The sequence below is a fragment of the Vipera berus genome (assembly GCF_964194415.1).
Source record: "Vipera berus genome assembly, chromosome: 3".
Taxonomy (NCBI): domain Eukaryota; kingdom Metazoa; phylum Chordata; class Lepidosauria; order Squamata; family Viperidae; genus Vipera; species Vipera berus.
In genome coordinates this window covers 119,094,550-119,114,047 of record NC_138204.1, presented here as the reverse complement: position 1 = coordinate 119,114,047, position 19,498 = coordinate 119,094,550, and the positions used below count along the sequence as shown (strand labels likewise).

Here is a 19,498-nt window from a genome sequence, read left to right as displayed (position 1 = left end):
GTAAGAAAATGAATTTCTGCAGTAACTTCTTGGCTATCCATTGTGCCAAGTGTGGGCTGGTTTTCACAGAATCATAGGCTTGGAAGGAATCAGAGGTCTTCTAGTACAACCCTATTCAAGGCAGGAGATCTTATTCTACCCTGGAAAAATGGATGTCCAATGTTTTCTTGAAGATCTCCAGTGATGGAGCGCTTTAATTCCAAGAGGAAAGCTGTTCCATTGATTAACTGTTCTTATGTGAAGAAAATCGTCTTTAGTTCCAGATTGGATCTCTCTTACAAGCTACCACCCCTTGTTTTGTCCTGTCCTCAGATGCTTTGGAAAATAAATCAATCCTGTCTTCTTCGTGACTGCCAACCAAATTCCAGAAGACAGCTATCATGTCATCCCAATCCTTCTCTTTGTTAGGCTAGCCTTGTAACCTTAACTGTTCATCATACAGTATAGCTTCCAGACTCTTTATCATCTTTGTTGTTCTTCTCTGCACTATTTCTAGGGCCTAAGCATCTTTTTTTGTATTTTGGCGACCAGAACTAGACGTTCTATTCCAAGCATGGCCTCACTAGTGCAGTATAGAGCGGTACTATCACTTTTCCTGATCTCGAAGCTATCCACGTGTTAATGCAAACCAGGACTGCATTGGCTATTTTTTGGCAACTGCAGCACACTCTTGGCTCATACTTACAGTAAGTGATAGTCCACTATGACACCAAGATCCCTCCTCACAGTTACCACTGTTGAACCAGGTGCCTCCTATTCTATACCTATGATTTTGGGTTTTCCTACATGAGTATAAGACCACCCTTTTCTCACCATTGAACTGCATCTTGTTGGATAGTGCCCATTTCTCTGGTCTGTCAAGACCCTTCTGAATCTTAAGTCTATTTTTCAGAGTGTTGGCAATTCCCCCCAGGTTGGCGTCAACTGCAAATTTAAGGAGTGCTCCTTCTATTTCCTCTTCTAGATCATTTATGAAGATGTTGAAGAGCACAGGGCTTAAGAAGAACCTTGAGGTATCCCACTGCTGTACTTCACTCCAGGTAGATGTAGCTCCATTGAAGATTACAGGCTAAGTGCAGTGGACCAGCCAATTGCAAATCCATTTGAACAAGATAACTGCAGAGTTTTCCTTAGGAAACAAAAATCAAGTACAGAAACAAAGAACAGGAAATATGTACTATAATTACATAATAGTATACAGCTTTTTAAAGATATGAAGTGAAATTGATTTGTGAATATGATTTGGCAATGATTCAGCAGTGGGCAAGAAAGACAATCATGAGACATCAAATTAAATTCTATGAACAAAGAATGAAAGAAACGAACATTTATTTTTGAGTAAAAAATAACTGATACTATTCATCAAATACATGACAACAGATTATCAAATTCATATTATTTTAGAGTGTAAGATATGGAATAATCGTGGACTGAACATAAAGGTCAAATTCCAACTGAATAATAAAAAAATATTCTTTAATATTAAGAACAGTTTGATGCTGGAACCAGAAATGCGATAAATTTCCCTCACTGCATATTTTCAGTCAAATGCTATAGAATCATCTATCCTGAATGCTTTGATTTGAGTTCCTGCAAGCAGCAGATGATTAAATGTTGGCCTAAGTGACTTCTTACAGTGTTATGATTTTATGTGGGGATAGGGAGAACTGAAAGGTTATGACACAAAATGAAATTCCACCGAAAATGTCTATTGTATCACCCCTACAGTATTCACATGGTATTCAAAAATAAGTCTGAAATTGTATACAAACAAAGCAATATAGGGTTGTTTTTTTTTGTTTCAACAGACAAATGGCATTAGTGCAGATAATGGCACAGGGGAACTGTGATGAAATTTATCTGTGGATGGATCTACTGATTCTTATTAGAATTCTTATTCCATTTTTTAAAAAAAAATATTTGCTGCAATTTCCAGCAGGGAACACAAAGGGTCTTAACTAGAATGAGGTTAAAAAAGCATTTTGGAAGAATGAAAAAAAAGGCATATTTACTCTGCTAAGTAAAGAACAAGATGTGTCCATGCAATCAACAAAATATGAACTCGACAAGGGAGTTTTTGTCTTTACTGTTCTTTATCAAGAAGAAATATTAATCCAGTTGCTCTGAAATTTTCTGGATTCTTCATTATGATACTGAGGTTAACATAAGAGACATTATCTCGTTAATATTAATTCGTTTTTAAAAAGAAAAATTCTTCTCGTTTACATTAGCATGGAATTTTGAAAATGATACAAATCCAATACCTTGCCATTTCAACTCTTTATGGGAATTTACTGAGAAATGCACGGAATGAGAATTATTTACTTGCTGAAAAATGATCCATATTAAAAGGAGTTTCTCACAAAATCATTTTATTTCAAATGGACAACCAACACCGTCAGTGAGAACAAGGCTTTGATTTATTTAATCGTCCTTATAAGATTGCCATAATAGAGAAAATAACTCCTTACTTGGAGGAAAAGTTGCAGGATACAAATCCGACAAATTAAAGCGTCTGATTCTCCCTTTAAAGGTCTTTTTATTAATCCTTTTTCTGCCTTCTCCTTACTTAGTCGTCTACGATCTCTTCAATGCCGAACGCGTCGATACAGTCGAAAATTCAAAAAGGCTTTGGTGGGATCCGTCTCCATGGCGATCTCCGTTACGTCAGTGCTGCCTGGCCTTTGAAATGACGTCATCACAACGCGTCTTTTAGCGGTGGCGTTTGGAGGGTTCGCTTGTAGCCTAATTTGAACGTATTCAGGGGAGCAAGTGCGGAAGCGTATATGAAAGAAGAAGGAAAAAAAATGGTCTTGTAATGGCGGACTTGAAACCTCCAGAACCTCTGGAAATCGAAAACAGGTAGGGTGTGAATGAGAGCGGAGAACGAACAGTACTGATTGGTGGGACTAAAGATAGTGTGGGTCGAAGTTGAGTTTTTTTGAGTAGGACGCGGTTAACGTGTAGGAATGTAACAAGAGAATCGGAGAAAACCTGGATGGAATTAACGAGTGTAGTAGGATAGTTGATACATTTGCATTTTGAGGGAAGTTGTTGAAAGGGTTAAGCAAGTTTTAGTTTTGGAATACGCGTCTATTGCTTTAGTGCTAATTGTTGAGAAGCCAATATCTTTTTATTCGCAAAAAAATTGATGCTAAAGACCCTTCGCCAATTTAATTTTAATGTAAACCGCAAAGAACAAATGGTTTACATAATTCATTTCCATGTTTTCTAACTTAATTGTTTTATGTTTTTATATTTCTTTTCATTTGTATTTGCCTCTTTATGGGTGTTTTTTTTATTTGTTTTATAGCCTTAGTTGGTAGACTCTTAATTTTATAAGAAAAAAAATACACAAATTTAGAGTTAACTGTATTTATCTTACTACTACTTTTTATATATATATATACAGTATGTTGTTGTTGTTAGTTGCGAAGTCGTGTCCGACCCATCGCGACCCTATGGACAATGTTCCTCCAGGCCTTCCTGTCCTCTACCATCTTCTGGAGTCCATCTAAGCTCACGCCTACTGCTTCAGTGACTCCATCCAACCACCTCATTCTCTGTCGTCCCCTTCTTCTATTGCCCTCAATCTTTCCCAGCATTAGGCTCTTCTCCAGGGAGTCCTTCCTTCTCATTAGGTGGCCAAAGTATTTGAGTTTTAGCTTCAGGATCTGGCCTTCTAAAGAGCAGTCAGGGTTGATCTCCTCTAGGACTGACCGGTTTGATCGCCTTGCAGTCCAAGGGACTCGCAGGAGTCTTCTCCAGCACCATAGTTCAAAGGCTTCAATTCTTTGGCTCTCAGCCTTTCTTATGGTCCAGCTTTCACTGCCATACATTGCAACTGGGAAGACCATAGCCTTGACTATACGCACTTTTGTTGACAGGGTGATGTCTCTGCTTTTTAGTGTGCTGTCTAGATTTGCCATGGCTTTCCTCCCAAGGAGCAAGCGTCTTTTAATTTCTTGGCTACAGTCCCCATCTGCAGTGATCTTGGAGCCCAGGAAAATAAAATCTGTCACTACCTCCATTTCTTCCCCATCTATTTGCCAGGAATTGAGAGGGCCAGATGCCATGATCTTGGTTTTCTTAATGTTTAGTTTCAACCCAAGTTTTGCACTCTCCTTCTTCACCCGCAACAAGAGGCTCTTTAGTTCTTCTTCACTTTCTGCCATTAGAGTGGTATCATCTGCATATCTTAGGTTGTTGATGTTTCTTCCGGCAATCTTAATTCCAACTTTTGATTCATCTAGCCCTGCCTTTCTCATGATGTGCTCTGCATATAAATTAAATAGGCAAGGCGACAGTATACAGCCTTGCCGGACTCCTTTCCCAATTTTGAACCAATCAGTGGTTCTGTGTCCAGTTCTCACTGTTGCTTCTTGGCCCGCATATAGATTTCTCAAGAGACAAATAAGGTGGTCTGGTATGCCCATCTCTTTAAGGACTTGCCAGAGTTTGTTATGATCCACACAATCAAAGGCTTTAGCATAGTCAATGAAGCAGAAGTAGATGTTTTTCTGGAACTCTCTAGCTTTCTCCATGATCCAGCGTATGTTAGCAATTTGATCTCTAGTTCCTCTGCCTCTTTGAAATCCTGCCTGTACTTCTGGTAGTTCTCGATCCACATACTGCTGGAGTCTAGCTTGTAGAATTTTAAGCATGACTTTACTAGCATGAGAAATGAGTGCAATGGTGCGATAGTTTGAACATTCTTTGGCACTGCCTTTCTTTGGAATTGGAATGTAAACTGATCTTTTCCAATCCTGTGGCCACTATTGAGTTTTCCAAATTTGCTGGCAAATTGAGTGTAGCACTTTTACTGCATCGTCTTTTAAGATTTTGAATAGCTCAGCTGGGATACTGTCACCTCCACTAGCTTTGTTGTTGCTCAGCTTTTCTAAGGCCCACTTCACTTCACATTCTAGGATGTCTGGTGTTCTGAACCAGCCAACTACCGGCCTTGTAATAAGGCAAACCCCTGTTCAAGCAGTAGAGACTGGAGAGCGTCTGAGGCTGCAAAGCGTCTGCCAAGTTTAATTCACAAGCAAAACAACAGAACAAGAAACCAAAAGCACAGGAACTTGAATCCTCAAGCGGAAGGGTTGCTTTCAGCAACCAGCCCCTCCCCAAACACTCCTTTTATTTAGAGTTCAGGGCGTGGTCTCCCTGTGCCTCCTCCCGAGGAGACCCGCAGCCTTTTTCTGCTTAGTCCTGCTCGACTGCCTTCTGCGTCGGGCGTCCTTGAACAGGGCCAGCTGTGGGTCATCATCCTCCGCACTATCGGGCTCACGCAGCTGAGAAGAGGGCCCCGGCTGAGGGCTCTGCCAAGCCTGCAAGCCATCATCAGCCGGTTCGTCTTCCACACCCTCCTCCTCCCCCTCATCTGAGTCATCCGATACATCTGAGCCGGCTGCCGGGCCCACCGGCTGGCCCTGAGTCACAACACTATCCCGCACCGCAGGGCCCTTCCCCCGGGGCTGCCGATCCGGATGCGGTCGGGATGGGAATTGTTCGTGAAACGCAGTCACCAACGCAGGGGCATGAACGGCGGTCGCGTCTTCCCATGTGAAGTCCTCCGGCCCGTACCCTTTCCACTCGATCAGGTACTGGAAGCGACCTTTCAGCCAGCGGGAATCCCTGATGCTGGCGACCTCGTACTCGGGGGTGCTGCCTCCATCACGAGGTCCTGATGGGGGAGGTTCCGCTTGACGAAGTGGACAAGCCGGTTGTTCGGGGACCAACAAGGACCGATGGAAGACGGGATGCACGCGCAGGGAACGTGGCAGAGTTAAACGATAGGCGACCGGGTTGATGACGGCCTCGACTGGGAACGGTCCAAGGTAACGGTGGTCCAGCTTCCTCGCCGGCCGAGTGGATGGTAGGTTCCTGGTGGACAGCCAGACCCGATCCCCCACCGATAGTGGAGGCGTATCCCTTCTCGACCGATCGGCGAACCTCTTGTAGTCGGCCTTGGCCTTCTCCAGCTGCCGTCGCACCAACCGATGGATCGCCTGTAACTCCGCCATGAATTCGTTCGCTGCCGGCTCCGGTGAGTCCACGGGAGAAAGGGGGAAAAACCGGGGGTGATAACCCACGTTGGCCAAGAACGGTGTCATCTGCGTGGAGGTGTGCTGCGAGTTGTTAAAGGCAAACTCGGCTATGGCCAAATAGTCCACCCAATTGTCCTGCTGCAGGTTAACGTAGCAGCGCAGATACTGCTCTAAGATGCCGATGACCTTCTCGGTACCCCCGTCGGTCTGAGGATGATGCGCGGACGAGAGGCAAACCTTAATGTCCAACGCCCGCATCAACTCCTGCCAGAAGCGGGCTGTAAACTGGGCCCCCCTATCGGAGACGACTCTATCGGGAAGGCCGTGCAGCCGGAACACCTGTTGGATGAACATGCGACTAGTGGCGCGAGCTGACGGTAAGCCGCGACAGGGGATGAAGTGCGCCATCTTGGTCAACATGTCCACCACCACAAACACTGTCGTGAAGCCGGAGGATGGGGGTAGATCCGTCAGAAAGTCCATGGACACAGCCCCCCAGGGTCTCTTGGGTGTTGGCAAAGGCTGCAGTAAACCAGGCGGGGCCCCTGTCGCTGACTTGGCCTGCCTGCATGGGATGCAGGAGGTGACATAAGACTGGACATCGTGTCGGACTCGGGGCCACCAGAAGGTACGGGAGACCAGGTTCAGAGTCTTGAACAGGCCAAAATGCCCCGCAGCCGGGTTATCATGACACTGGCTGAGGACGAGTCCCCTGAGTGGCCCTCCTGGAACATAGAGCCGGTCACGATAATACAGGAGTCCATCCGTGACCGACCAAGGTGAATCTGGCCCCACCTCTTCCTTCCGCTGAGCCACCCACGCCTCCTGCTGCTGCGCCTCCCGGATCCGAGCCCGTATATCCACCGGCTCCCGCACCGCAGCAAAAGACTCGACGGGGATCACTGTCCTGGGCGGAAGCTTGTCTTCCACTCGGGTGTACTCGGGCTTCCTGGACAGAGCATCCGCTCTCTGGTTGTGCCCGCTTGGTATGTACCGCACCCGGAAGTCAAACCTCGCAAAGAAGAGGGACCACCGGATCTGGCGTTGGTTCAAATTCCGAGCGGTCTGCAGGCTTTCCAGATTCTTGTGGTCCGTCCGGACCTCGATTTGATGCCGCGCCCCCTCCAGATGATGCCTCCAAGCCTCGAACGCCGCCTTGATGGCCAGCAGCTCCTTCTCCCAGATGGTATAGTTGCGCTCCGAGGGGTTCAATTTCCGCGAGTGATACGCGCAAGGGCAAAGGGTACCGTTGGGCGTCGCTGCCTGGAGTAACACGGCCCCAATGGCAATGTCGGAGGCGTCCGCCTCCATGACAAACGGCCGTTGCGGGTCGGGATGCTTCAAGATGGGCTCCTTCATGAAGGCGTCCTTCAAAGCTTGGAACGCCTGTTGTTCGGGGGCGTTCCACTGGAACCGAGTCTTCTTCTGCAGGAGCCGGGTGAGGGGGGCTGTCAAGGCAGCAAAGCCAGGGATGAATGTTCGATAGTAGTTGGCGAATCCAAGAAGTCGCTGAACATCCTTCACGCGACGCGGGGGTTGCCAACTCTGCAACGACTCAACTTTACTCGGTTCCATGGCGATGCCCTCAGGAGAAATGCGGTGACCCAGGAAATCGATGGTCACCTGGTAGAACTGGCACTTCTCCAACTTGGCAAACAGCCGATGTTTCCGGAGGCGCTGCAGGACCTGACGGAGATGCTGATGATGCGCTTCACGCGACGGGGAGTAAATCAGGATGTCGTCCAGGTAAATTACGACAAACTGGTCCAACAGATCTCGAAAGATGTCGTTCATAAAATGCTGAAACACAGCGGGGGTGTTGGTCAGGCCAAACGGCATCACCGTGTACTCGAAATGTCCATAGCGAGTACCAAACGCCGTCTTCCACTCATCACCCGGCCGAACTCTGACGAGGTTGTAAGCTCCACGCAGGTCCAGTTTCGTGAAGATCTTAGCCTCCCGGAGTCGGTCCAAGAGCTCGGGGATGAGGGGCAGCGGGTAGCGGTTACGCACCGTGATGGCGTTGAGTTTCCGGTAGTCACAGCAAAGCCGTAACTCGCCCGACTTCTTTTTGACGAAGAGCACGGGCGCAGACACTGGCGAGGACGAGGGCCGGATGAAACCACGAGCCAAATTCTTTGTCAGGAAGTCCCGCAATGCAGCCAACTCGGGCTCCGACATGGAGTACAAACGCCCCACTGGGAGAGGCGCATCAGGGACTAGATCAATGGAACAGTCATAGGGCCTGTGCGGGGGTAATTGGTCCGCCTCTGACTCGCTGAACACATCAGCAAAGTCGGACAGTACGGAAGGCAAGGAAACCCCTGAGGAACCCTCCACCTGGCCGGCACAGATATGGCGGGTGTGGTCCACGCACTGCAAACTTGGGAAGGTGACCAAGTTCTGAGACCAATAGATCTGTGGATCATGCGCCCGGAGCCACGCCAGTCCCAAGACCACGGGGAAGTGCAGATCCGAAGTGATGTAGAACTGGATGGCCTCCACATGGGAACTGATGGCCATACACACTGGTTGCGTGGCGGCCGTAATAGGCCCGGACAGGAGCACTCGACCATCAATAGTCTCCACTAGCATGGGCGGATCCACCGGACACTGGGGAACAGCCCATTTGGCCACGAAGGCCGAGTCCATGAAGTTAGTGGTAGCCCCAGAGTCAATTAAGGCATGGACCGGAATCCCCTCTGGCTTGCCAGGAAGGATCAGACGTGCCTCCAAAATCAAATGCCGTGGAGGTTCACAGGCACCGTCGGAATGGCGTCGCTCGGCGTGGTCGTGGTGGGTCGCCCGATCTCTCACACCGTCTAGATCGGGCTCGGGCCGTTTCCCGACAGCAAAGCAGGGGACTTTCTCGGGGCCGGCTTGGTCACTGATGCCCGCTGACGCTTCTTTGGGCAAGAAGCAGCCAAATGTCCAGGGTCCCCACAGTAAAAACACAACCCCCCCGATCGTCGTCTGTCCATTTCCGTCACCGATAGACGGGACCTGGCGGCACCCAGCTCCATTGGCTCCTCCCTCTGGACTGGGGGCACACACTCAACAGGGGCGGCAGGGGTCTGTGGGGTGGCACGGCGACTCTTTCGCTGCTGCAGCCGGGCATCGATCCGCAGACAAAGATGGATCAGCCCATTCAGGTCTGAGGGAATGTCCATGCGGGCCAGCTCATCCAACATCTCCTCTGACAAGCCATCCTGGAAGGCATCCACGAGCGCAGCCTCATTCCAGGCGGAATCCTGGCTAAGCAGCCGGAAATCGCTGATATAGGCCTGTAGGGGGCGCTGACCCTGCCTCAAAGCTTTCAGGCGTCGGGTGGCAGTCTGCGCCTTAATCGGGTCCTCGTACATGAGGCGCATATGGTCACAAAACCCCCCAAAGTTATCCAACAAAGGGCTAGGCTGTGCCAGCAGAGGCGTGCCCCAACGAGCTGCATCCCCCGACAGAAGGCTCAACACGAATCCCACCTTATCTCGGTCAGTGGGGAAATCAGCTGCTCTCACGCTGATAAAAAGCTGGCATTGTCCCAGGAAGGCAGGAAACAGTTCTGGATTGCCAGCAAATTTATCCGGCATAGCTATCTGACATTTCCTCCTGGGTGGGGGTGCAGCATGTACCTGAGCTTGCAGTTGAGCCACCTGAGCTGCCAGCAAAGTGAGTTGCTGGGTGAGCTGAGCATTCTCGGCAAGAAGCTGCTCCATCGTAGTAGTAAGGGGTGGGAGGCTGAAAGCAAACTGTTCTGAACCAGCCAACTACCGGCCTTGTAATAAGGCAAACCCCTGTTCAAGCAGTAGAGACTGGAGAGCGTCTGAGGCTGCAAAGCGTCTGCCAAGTTTAATTCACAAGCAAAACAACAGAACAAGAAACCAAAAGCACAGGAACTTGAATCCTCAAGCGGAAGGGTTGCTTTCAGCAACCAGCCCCTCCCCAAACACTCCTTTTATTTAGAGTTCAGGGCGTGGTCTCCCTGTGCCTCCTCCCGAGGAGACCCGCAGCCTTTTTCTGCTTAGTCCTGCTCGACTGCCTTCTGCGTCGGGCGTCCTTGAACAGGGCCAGCTGTGGGTCATCATCCTCCGCACTATCGGGCTCACGCAGCTGAGAAGAGGGCCCCGGCTGAGGGCTCTGCCAAGCCTGCAAGCCATCATCAGCCGGTTCGTCTTCCACACCCTCCTCCTCCCCCTCATCTGAGTCATCCGATACATCTGAGCCGGCTGCCGGGCCCACCGGCTGGCCCTGAGTCACAACACTATCCCGCACCGCAGGGCCCTTCCCCCGGGGCTGCCGATCCGGATGCGGTCGGGATGGGAATTGTTCGTGAAACGCAGTCACCAACGCAGGGGCATGAACGGCGGTCGCGTCTTCCCATGTGAAGTCCTCCGGCCCGTACCCTTTCCACTCGATCAGGTACTGGAAGCGACCTTTCAGCCAGCGGGAATCCCTGATGCTGGCGACCTCGTACTCGGGGGTGCTGCCTCCATCACGAGGTCCTGATGGGTCATCTAATTCCTCAATTCTCACTTTAGCCCTCTTCTTTTGCCAAGCATATTTTCCAATCAATATATTCCATTGAATCAAAGAGTCTTTCCATGATCTTGCAAATGTTGTTGTGGATATAATAGGCAAATCAAACATCATGTCTTTGTAAAAAGATTTTGCCCCTTCATATTAATTGAAGATTTCTCTCATCCTTTTCTCCCCATTTCTTGTGGTACTCCCAACAGCTCAGCAATCCATTTTGTCAAATATTTTTCCTTATCCTCAAATTTACTTTGTGGTCTTAGAGTACAAGTTATCTTTTCCATGTTCAATGTTTCTTGTAAGTCCTGCTCCACTTGAGCCTCCACTAGTTTATATTGTTGTCTGTTTTACATGTTCTCTCTCTCTCTCTTTTATTTTCTGATCATTTAGTTGTTGTGATGTTAAATTGAGAATGCATTAATTTAAATTTTCAAATTCATTTTTAATTTCCTCATGGTTTGAAGTTAATATCATTTGCATCTGTTGTAACAGAACATACATTTCCTCCTGGTAAGTATTTTTTCTTGATATGTTCTTTCTGCAGATCTCTGATGCTCCATAATAATCAAAAATCCTTTCTCTGCCAATCACTTTAAAGTCACAATTTAAAAAATATAATCCAGGAAGGTCAATTTTTTCTAAGTTTTATAGTTCTCACTTTGTAGATAGTCCACAATGTTTTCTTTTCTTTTGTTACAGCTGCTCTTTGTTTAATCAAAGCCCTGAAGGTCACAACAACAGGCTTTTCTTTCTGGGCTGTATATTTAGGGTGGTATTTTCACCCACCACTAGATGTCAGCACCAGTCCATTTTTCAATTTTCTCTATTCCCCCACCCCTAAACTTAATTCGCCACTTCCGTTTAGAGGAGGGTAGAGCAAAGACCACCACCCCCTCTCACTTTTGGAGGATTTTTACTTCTGGGGTTTTTTCTTTTTCTTTTTTTTTAGGAAATCAGTCAAGTAGAAGAGAGAAAATCAATATTCTTACCCAGTTCACTCACGCTGTTTACAATCACGCTTAGTTTAGTGCTTTTTGGCTTCGTTTGCATGTAGCTTGGTCTGGAGTCACTAATGACACTAGCCTTTGTTCTGTCGGTTTTTGGAGAGCTTTCCCCAGACGTCTGGATCAACCACCGTCTCCCCAGGATCGGCAGGGCTTTCCTCCTTCCTTGCCACCTCTCCGGGGTGGCTTTGGGCCCATTTAGGGTCACCAAACAGACAGAAATCAGCTGTAGGGCTTAGATCGTCTCGATCCCTCAGCTGTAGCACTAGCTGCACAGAACTGGAAGCCTTATCTTACTACTTCTCTTTTGCCCAGGATAATTGAGCTGTGCCATCAGTTTCCCCATGGTATTACAGACCAAGTGATTCAGAATGACATGCCTCACATGGAAGCTCAGCAACGGGCTATGGCCATTAACCGACTGCTATCTATGGTAAGAGCTTCCTGAATTGTATGTGGTTGTTGTTTTTAAAAAAGTTATTCAGCTGCAGTCTGAAATAAAAATATGTTCTATGTGTTAAGAATACTATTTTAAAGTAAGAGTACAGTTTACACTTCTCATTACCCTATAAGTTCATATTTAGATTGGTGCATGTTTGCTGTACTAGGATCCTTATGAACTTACAACTTACAATATTTTAAAATCTGTTAACTGTTTAATTCCTGTTTACATATTTATTAGACTCAGATAGTTTCAAATGGAGCAGCATAAGTAAAAATTAAACAATAAATGAAATAATAGGAATATGAGCTTGCCAATGAATAGATGTTTACAGAAAACTGTAGCCATTATATGCTTTTTGACATATGTATCTGTTTGCTATAATTATCTGCAAACAATTATAGTTTGGAATTTATATTCTGCTTTTTAATCAGGAGCTTTAGGTAGTATGTCTGCATCTCTCAAAAGTGTAAACCATTTATTTTCAGAAGAAAGTTAAAATAATTATTCTAATAAGAGTTACTGAATTTGACTAATGTTGTCACTGAGGACTTTATTTTTTTATATTTCATGTTTCTTAATCTCCCATTTCCCTCACAAATGGGCAGTAAGGAAATATATTGCTTCCTGCTATGCATTCATTATTAAAAATCTGTAGAAATGTTTTTAAATTGTGTGTATTCTCTTAGGGTCAACTAGATCTTTTGAGAAGCAGTGGTGGACTTCTCTACAGAATCAAGGAATCTCAGAATGCTGCGTATGGATTATTATTATTATTTTTTTTTTACTCTCTTTTGTTAAAATTGTCCATCAGTTCCTTAGTATGAAAAAGTAGAAGTTATTTATTTATTCAGCATAACATGAGAACATGACAGAAGAGAAGTAAACATATACACACAATTCACGTAATTACACACAAAACCTCTATAGGGGTGCGGTAGTGGCCTCTTTTAGGAAATCAGAGATTCTTTCCATTCCCACTGATACAGGGCAGAGGTACTTCTTCCAGTATCACACCTGTTCAGTTTCATGCAGACAAAGGGAGGCAGGTTAAAAACAGGTGGCTTGTTAAAGGGATCACTTAACGGTCAGGCCACAAGAAAGTACCTTGGACCATTCCTCTCTCCAGGCACTCTTGGGGTTAAAGTGAGTAGATGTTAGGTGAATAGCTGTTTTCCATGCTGGCCTAAGGGGTTTCAATCTTGTAATGGACTGCATAGTCCTGGTGAATAGGGAGAGCCTTGTTGTTGTTCAGCATCCTTGTCCATAGCCAAATGAGAGCTTATTGTCTTCTATTGTGGGGCGGTATGATACTGCTAAGAAATGGTAACCATTGCACAGGAGTAGGATACAGTGTGCCAGAGATGATACGCATTGACTATTTGGATGTGGATGCTCTTAAGCCACACACTGGCATAATATTCAGCTGTGGAATAAACCAAAGCCAAGGCTGTTGTTCATGGGGTGTTAGCATCAGCACCCCAGGATGTTCCAGCCAGCCTGCTCAGCAAATTGTTGCGACTTTTCAATTTTGCAGCTGTTTTTTCTAGGTCAGGTTGCCAGGTTACTGATCTGTCCAATGTTACCCCCAGGTACTTCGGAGAGTTATTAAGTAACTTTCATTTATCCCTTCATAAGATAGCAGGTCCAAATGGAAATACAAGTACAACCACAATTGAGCCTGGAATTTTGGTCATAAGTCATTGTGTCATTAAGTGGTCACCAGGTGACCTGGCTCAACTTTATGATTGCATCATGGCTTTCCCAGGCATGGCTGTTAAGCAACTGCCGTCATTAAGTGCACCATGGGATGCCTCGGTGGGGAGAGTCCCTGGGAGGCCTGGTGCAGGCCACATGCAAGTTATGGGGGTGCTGCAACATGGCATGTGCACAGGGAGGCTGGAGAAAGGAGCTGTAGGTGCCCTGGCCTGGCCAGCAGCACAGCAAAAAGTCTCCATGCCCAGAAAACAAAATGCCTAGAAAGCATCCAAAGCAGGCACAAAGCAGGTACTCCGCTGGAAGCTCCAAATGCCCAGGAGACTCCAAGGGCACAAAGCAGAATTCTTTCTCCTCCAAAGCCTGAAATGCATTTTGAACGCCAGCTACCCTCACTATCCTGCTGTGCACCACTGCAACTGACCTTCATTGTTTTCTTCCTCTCATGAGACTGCCCAGTCCTGGAGCATTTTTTTCATGTTGAGGGAAAAAAAAAAGGAAGAGTTGCCCTCACTTTTCCAATATCCAGGAAAGAGATTACAGCTCTCCCAAGGCTGCGCTCAGTACCCTCAATTCCAAGAGCAAAGGTTTTGGCTGCCTTTAGCATTTTTTTTCCTTTGGAAAGGGCTAAGCCTCATAAGCTCAATAGTTGTATGAAGTTTTGGCCTGACTTTCATGGGTTAAAACCATCAAGCACACATTCCTAGAGGAGATCTGCTTCACAGAAGCCATTTCCATTTCCACATCTCCTTAGCATTTGCTTCTATGCTCTTGTAAAAAAAATGCATTTATTTGGAATATTGACACTTTAGCCTGCAATAAAAAATAAAAAAGAGGGTGGGGGTAGAGGGGTAACGGAATTAATACAGAAATATCTCTCAATATCAGTCAACCTTCAAATTCTATTAATCTTAATTATATTTCTCTTATTTCAAATACTCAATGGGATGAAAATAACTAATATAGATGTTTATTCCTTAAATAGCCTTCTTTAACAGAAATTAGGGTTAGGTGTGGTAGGATGGAGGGTTTGTTGTCACTGTGTTGGGGGAGAGAGCAGGGGGGGAGCCTCAGCTAATCTCAATGTACACATGTTGTACTTTGACAATAAAGGTTTATTATTATTATTATTAATTAATGCTGAAAAATATCCTTGTTGATAAAGACTCATATCTTCACTCTGACATGTCTTTCTACCCAAACTTTCCAATTCAGTTTCATTTTTTGCTAACTTAGTTACTGCTGATAACTGAGCTCTCTATTCAATATTTCTCAGGAACCTAGCTAAAAGCTGATGTTCTGATTTAAAATTATTTAAGTGACAGACTCCATCTATCCAATGATCAAAATCATTTTGTGGATTGTTTTAACTTTAGCCAAGATTTTTTAAAGATAGAAAAATAAAATCCAGTTTCTTCCAGAAAACACCTTTGCATTTTTCCCCTCATAGACTGCGGTATAAAGTTTGAATCCAAACTTTAGCCATAAAGTGAATTCATTTCATCAGATTATACTGCTTTGATTTGTGCCCTTCATCCAGAAAAGAGGGACACGTTTCACTTTTGTAGAGCCCTTAGGATTTTTATTGGAATCTTTTGGTCTGAGATACGCAATCAGTTTTCTGTAACCTACAAAGTATTTGAAGAAAGAAAATGCCAATAAGATCAATCAGCAAATATAACAAACTTTAAAGGAAACATTCTGGGATTTTGTGCTCTAATATTGAGAATAAAAAGCAGACTACCGTAAAGATTTTTTTTCTTATCTTCAGGGATAGAACAGATGGACTATCTAGAACTTGGCATATGTTAACTTTGATAGGTGAAGATTTTGTAGTACCCCATTTTTGTATTTGCTTAATCCCTGATTGAAAGGGACGCGGTGGCTCAGTGGGTTAGGACGCTGAGCTTGTCGATCGGAAGGTCGGCAGTTTGGCGGGTCGAATCCCGAGTGCCGCGTAACAGAGTGAGCGCTTGTTACTCGTCCCAGCTTCTGCCAACCTAGCAGTTCGAAAGCATGTAAAAATGCAAGTAGAAAAATAGGGACCACTACGGTGGGAAGGTAACAGCGTTCCGTGCGCCTTTGGCGTCTAGTCATGCCGGCCACATGACCACGGAGACGTCCTCGGACAAGCGCTGGCTCTTTGGCTTTGAAACGGAGATGAGCACCGGCCCCTAGAGTCGGAAACGACTACCACGCATGTGCGGGGGAACCTTTACCTTTACCTTTACCTTTAATCCCTGATTATTCTTAACTGGATTATGTTGGATTTCTTTTTTCAACTTTTCTATTATTTATAATAGAAACAGCAAGAGGTGCTCTTTTTTTAGTATAAGCTCCTCTGTTGAAGGCTTTGAACCATTTTGCCCTGAAGTAGATGTGCTATTGGGAGGAAGGAACACATGTGAGCTGATATGTGAGAGATCAAGCAGCCAAGTGATCTCATTCTGATTCACTGAGAGGATCCCGGTGGTTATAATTATTCAAGACTAGCTTTATCTCTCAGTGGAGTTTCAGGAAACAATACTTCACTTGTGCTATCCGTTTTCCATATTTACCAAATCTTTTCGAAAAAATGTTCACTTTACATTCTGTTTTCTTGCAGCAAAATGAAGGGATCTGACAATCAGGAGAAACTGGTATACCAGATTATAGAGGATGCAGGAAATAAAGGTCTGGGTCTGTTTTACTGTTTTCTTTGTGAAGTAAAGCACGATAGCTGTTTTATTCTTGAATATGGTGGAATTCCAAAAGTATGAGAAAATTACTGATAGCTTGCTAAGCAAATGTAAAAAAAAAAAATCTGGACAAATTCCTTTTCATACATAAGTGATCAACAAAAGGGAGGAAAAAAGAAAGATCAGAAATTAACGGTTATCTCTCTAATTTCCTAATTTGTAGAAAATGTATCAAATACGTAGTTGACTTGGCAGCTGTTTGTTTGGTATTGTTCTATCCCTGTCTGGTGAAAACAAATCAGATCCTCACTTGAAGAGTTCATCTAGCTATTTTATTGCTCGTGGCTATCATATAAGAAACTTCTCAGACTGGCGGTTTGCACCCAGACCATACTAAATAGGATTCGGTGGCATTCGGGAGAGGGCATTGGGCCCTGCCCTCTTCTGCCTGTGTAGAGATTCCAGACTCCCCTGCTTAATTCCTCCTCCTGGTTTGGCCAATCCTCCTGCGGCATCACTTTTGGAGGCCAAGGCCTACATTCAAGTCCTTTGAAACTAAGATCTCCAGAGCTCAAAAGGTTGAGTAAGTAAGGAGGACAGGATGCTCCATTGCTGTGCCATGTGGCAAAGTTCCAAAAGTGGCCTTTTTTTCCTGGAACACTGGCGAAATCTTAGCCATCCTTCACAAGGCATTAGCATGCATTTGCTAAAGCTTGGGTGAGAGAAGCAGCTATTGCTTGCAAGCTGAAACCTTTGCATCCCTTCCCAAGACATTAGCATAACAGTAGGTGGCTCAGTGGGTTAGGACGCTGAGCTTGTCGACCAGAAGGTCGGTAGTTTAGCGGGTCGAATCCTGAGTGCCATGTAGCAGAGTGAGCGCCTGCTACTCGTCCCAGCTTCTGCCAACCTAGCAGTTCGAAAGCACATAAAAAATGCAAGTAGAAAAATAGGGACCACTACGGTGGGAAGGTAACAGCGTTGCGTGCCCCTTTGGCGTCTAGTCATGCCGGCCACATGACCACGGAGACGTCCTCGGACAAGCGCTGGCTCTTTTGCTTTGAAACGGAGATGAGCACCGGCCCCTAGAGTCGGAAACGACTAGCACGCATGTGTGGGGGAACCTTTACCTTTACCTTAGGTGCCTTAAGCTTGGGGGAGAAAAGAAAGCCTTCTTTGCTTTGGCACTTCTAAAGTTGAAAGGGAAGCTGTGTGCATTAGGCTTTGTCTGCATCCTTCCCCATTGTCAGGATGAAGGGGTTGCGGGGGAAGAGACATCTCAAGTTTTAGCAGTTTCTCTTGTTGCATCTTCCCAAAACCCTGTTGGCCAAAATGAAAGAACAGTGTTTCTTCCTCCTCTCAGTGCAAGCAGTGCCTTCGATTTTGCGAGGAGCCAGGTTGCTTCCCTTTGCTCAGTGAGGACTCAGTGAGGATTTAAAGGGCATCTTCTGGATGAACAGCTGCAGGGAGAGTGGCTCCTACATGGGCGAAACAAAATGAGTTCCTGCTGGTGTTCCTCTTGCAGTGTTTCAAAAATTCCCAACTCAGGGCTTCGTATGCTGTTCTCTGCAGTTCGGTTCTACTGAAAAATTGCCACCATGATCCAACAGCAGGAGCTGGGCTGACGTCACAGGCAGGTTTCCTCAGGAGTAAGATGTACTGGGTTGGAGAAGTTTATGCTTTGAGCAAGCTCAACTCTTGAGCGCACAAGCAAGTTCCTTGGCTTTTCCACCCCTTCCTTCTGGGTGGCTTTTGAGGACTTAAAATGGAAACGCGTTTCTTTCTTCTTCAACTACTGCAAGTGCCTGCCTGACTTGGGAAGGAAGGCTAGGACTTCACCAGCATCTCGAAAAACAATGGCCACTTACGGCATTTTGGCATATGGCCCAGCAGTGGAGCATCCTGTCTCCTGTTCCCCAAACTGTTGAGCTCTGAAGATCTTGGAAAGGTGAGTGATTGGTGATATGGGATGGGGAGGAGCGGAGCTGAAGCCCAGTGGGCTGGCAAAGCAGGCTCAATACCTGTGAGGACTTGCAGCATCTTGGCACTTGGTCATAAGAATGAATGACCAAAGGAGTGCTGCAACAGTCAAAACTTTGGGACTGGGTCATAAGTACTTTGGGGGGTATTGTCATAGCTTTGAACCATTACTAGGTAACCTGTCATAACTCAAGGGCTACCTGTATGTTTGTATGTATATATGCATGTATTATTTAATTATTTAGTAAGGAAAAAATAAAAAGGTTGGGAAGGGGTATCCAGCATCTACAGTGCAATCAAATATGTGGTACATTACTCAGCTAATTTAATTTTGCATCTTTTTTTTAAAAAAAATCAGGCATTTGGAGCAGGGATATCAGATATAAAAGCAATCTTCCATTGACTGAGATAAACAAGATCCTGAAGAATTTGGAAAGCAAGAAACTCATTAAAGCTGTAAAGTCTGTAGCAGTGAGTATATCTGTAATTTTCAGGTAGCTCAGTTATCTTATTTTTCAGTATTGTAACATTTGCAGTATTTTTGTATTTGCAATAACATTCCCACACAAAATTGTTCTTTTTAATGAACTTTTAGTAAACGTTACAAACTTTTTATAAATTGTATCATTCGTGAAATTATCGGTTTTTCTTACGATGTAATATGCTTTGGGGTAATTTCACAAAATGTATTAACAGCTGTTTTACAATGCCATTTAATGTACACTAGACAACTCATGACCTGTCGGGTCACACTTGTTTTCACATATAATATAGCCTGGCACTGTTTTCACTTCCCTCACAACCCTCAACAGAGCTCTGATGAAGCCTCTTCCTCCTCCTTGGTTGACCATAAAACTATTTGCCACTTTGCTGGGGAGAGAAGGAGAAAGCCGTAGATCAGGAGGAAAACAACCCCGCTCCCCACCCCACCGTGTCCCGATGGACCCCTCCCCTCTAGGAAGGAAGAGGACTCAGCTGCCGACTACTGGTAGTCTCCAGTCGGCTATACCTTTCCATCAGATGCCCAAGTCACTCCCTTGTTCTGCCCACTGCCAATTAGGAGATTTCAAGTTTTGGCCTCATTTCAAAACAGCCACT

The 19,498-nt window shown here is 45.5% G+C and overlaps 1 protein-coding gene across 1 annotated transcript in view; it reads left to right on the top strand.

Annotated features, from left to right (window-relative positions):
• Positions 1 to 2,329: 2,329 nt before the first annotated feature.
• POLR3F (RNA polymerase III subunit F) overlaps positions 2,330 to 19,498 on the top strand; it is a 32,007-nt gene continuing 14,838 nt past the window's right edge. The window contains exons 1-6 of the mRNA XM_081322965.1: positions 2,330 to 2,401; positions 2,574 to 2,862; positions 11,903 to 12,020; positions 12,719 to 12,786; positions 16,351 to 16,418; positions 18,759 to 18,871. Coding sequence (XP_081179091.1) covers positions 2,819 to 2,862; positions 11,903 to 12,020; positions 12,719 to 12,786; positions 16,351 to 16,418; positions 18,759 to 18,871 — 411 coding nt within the window. The 5' untranslated portion in view covers positions 2,330 to 2,401; positions 2,574 to 2,818. The remainder of the gene's footprint in view (positions 2,402 to 2,573; positions 2,863 to 11,902; positions 12,021 to 12,718; positions 12,787 to 16,350; positions 16,419 to 18,758; positions 18,872 to 19,498) is intronic.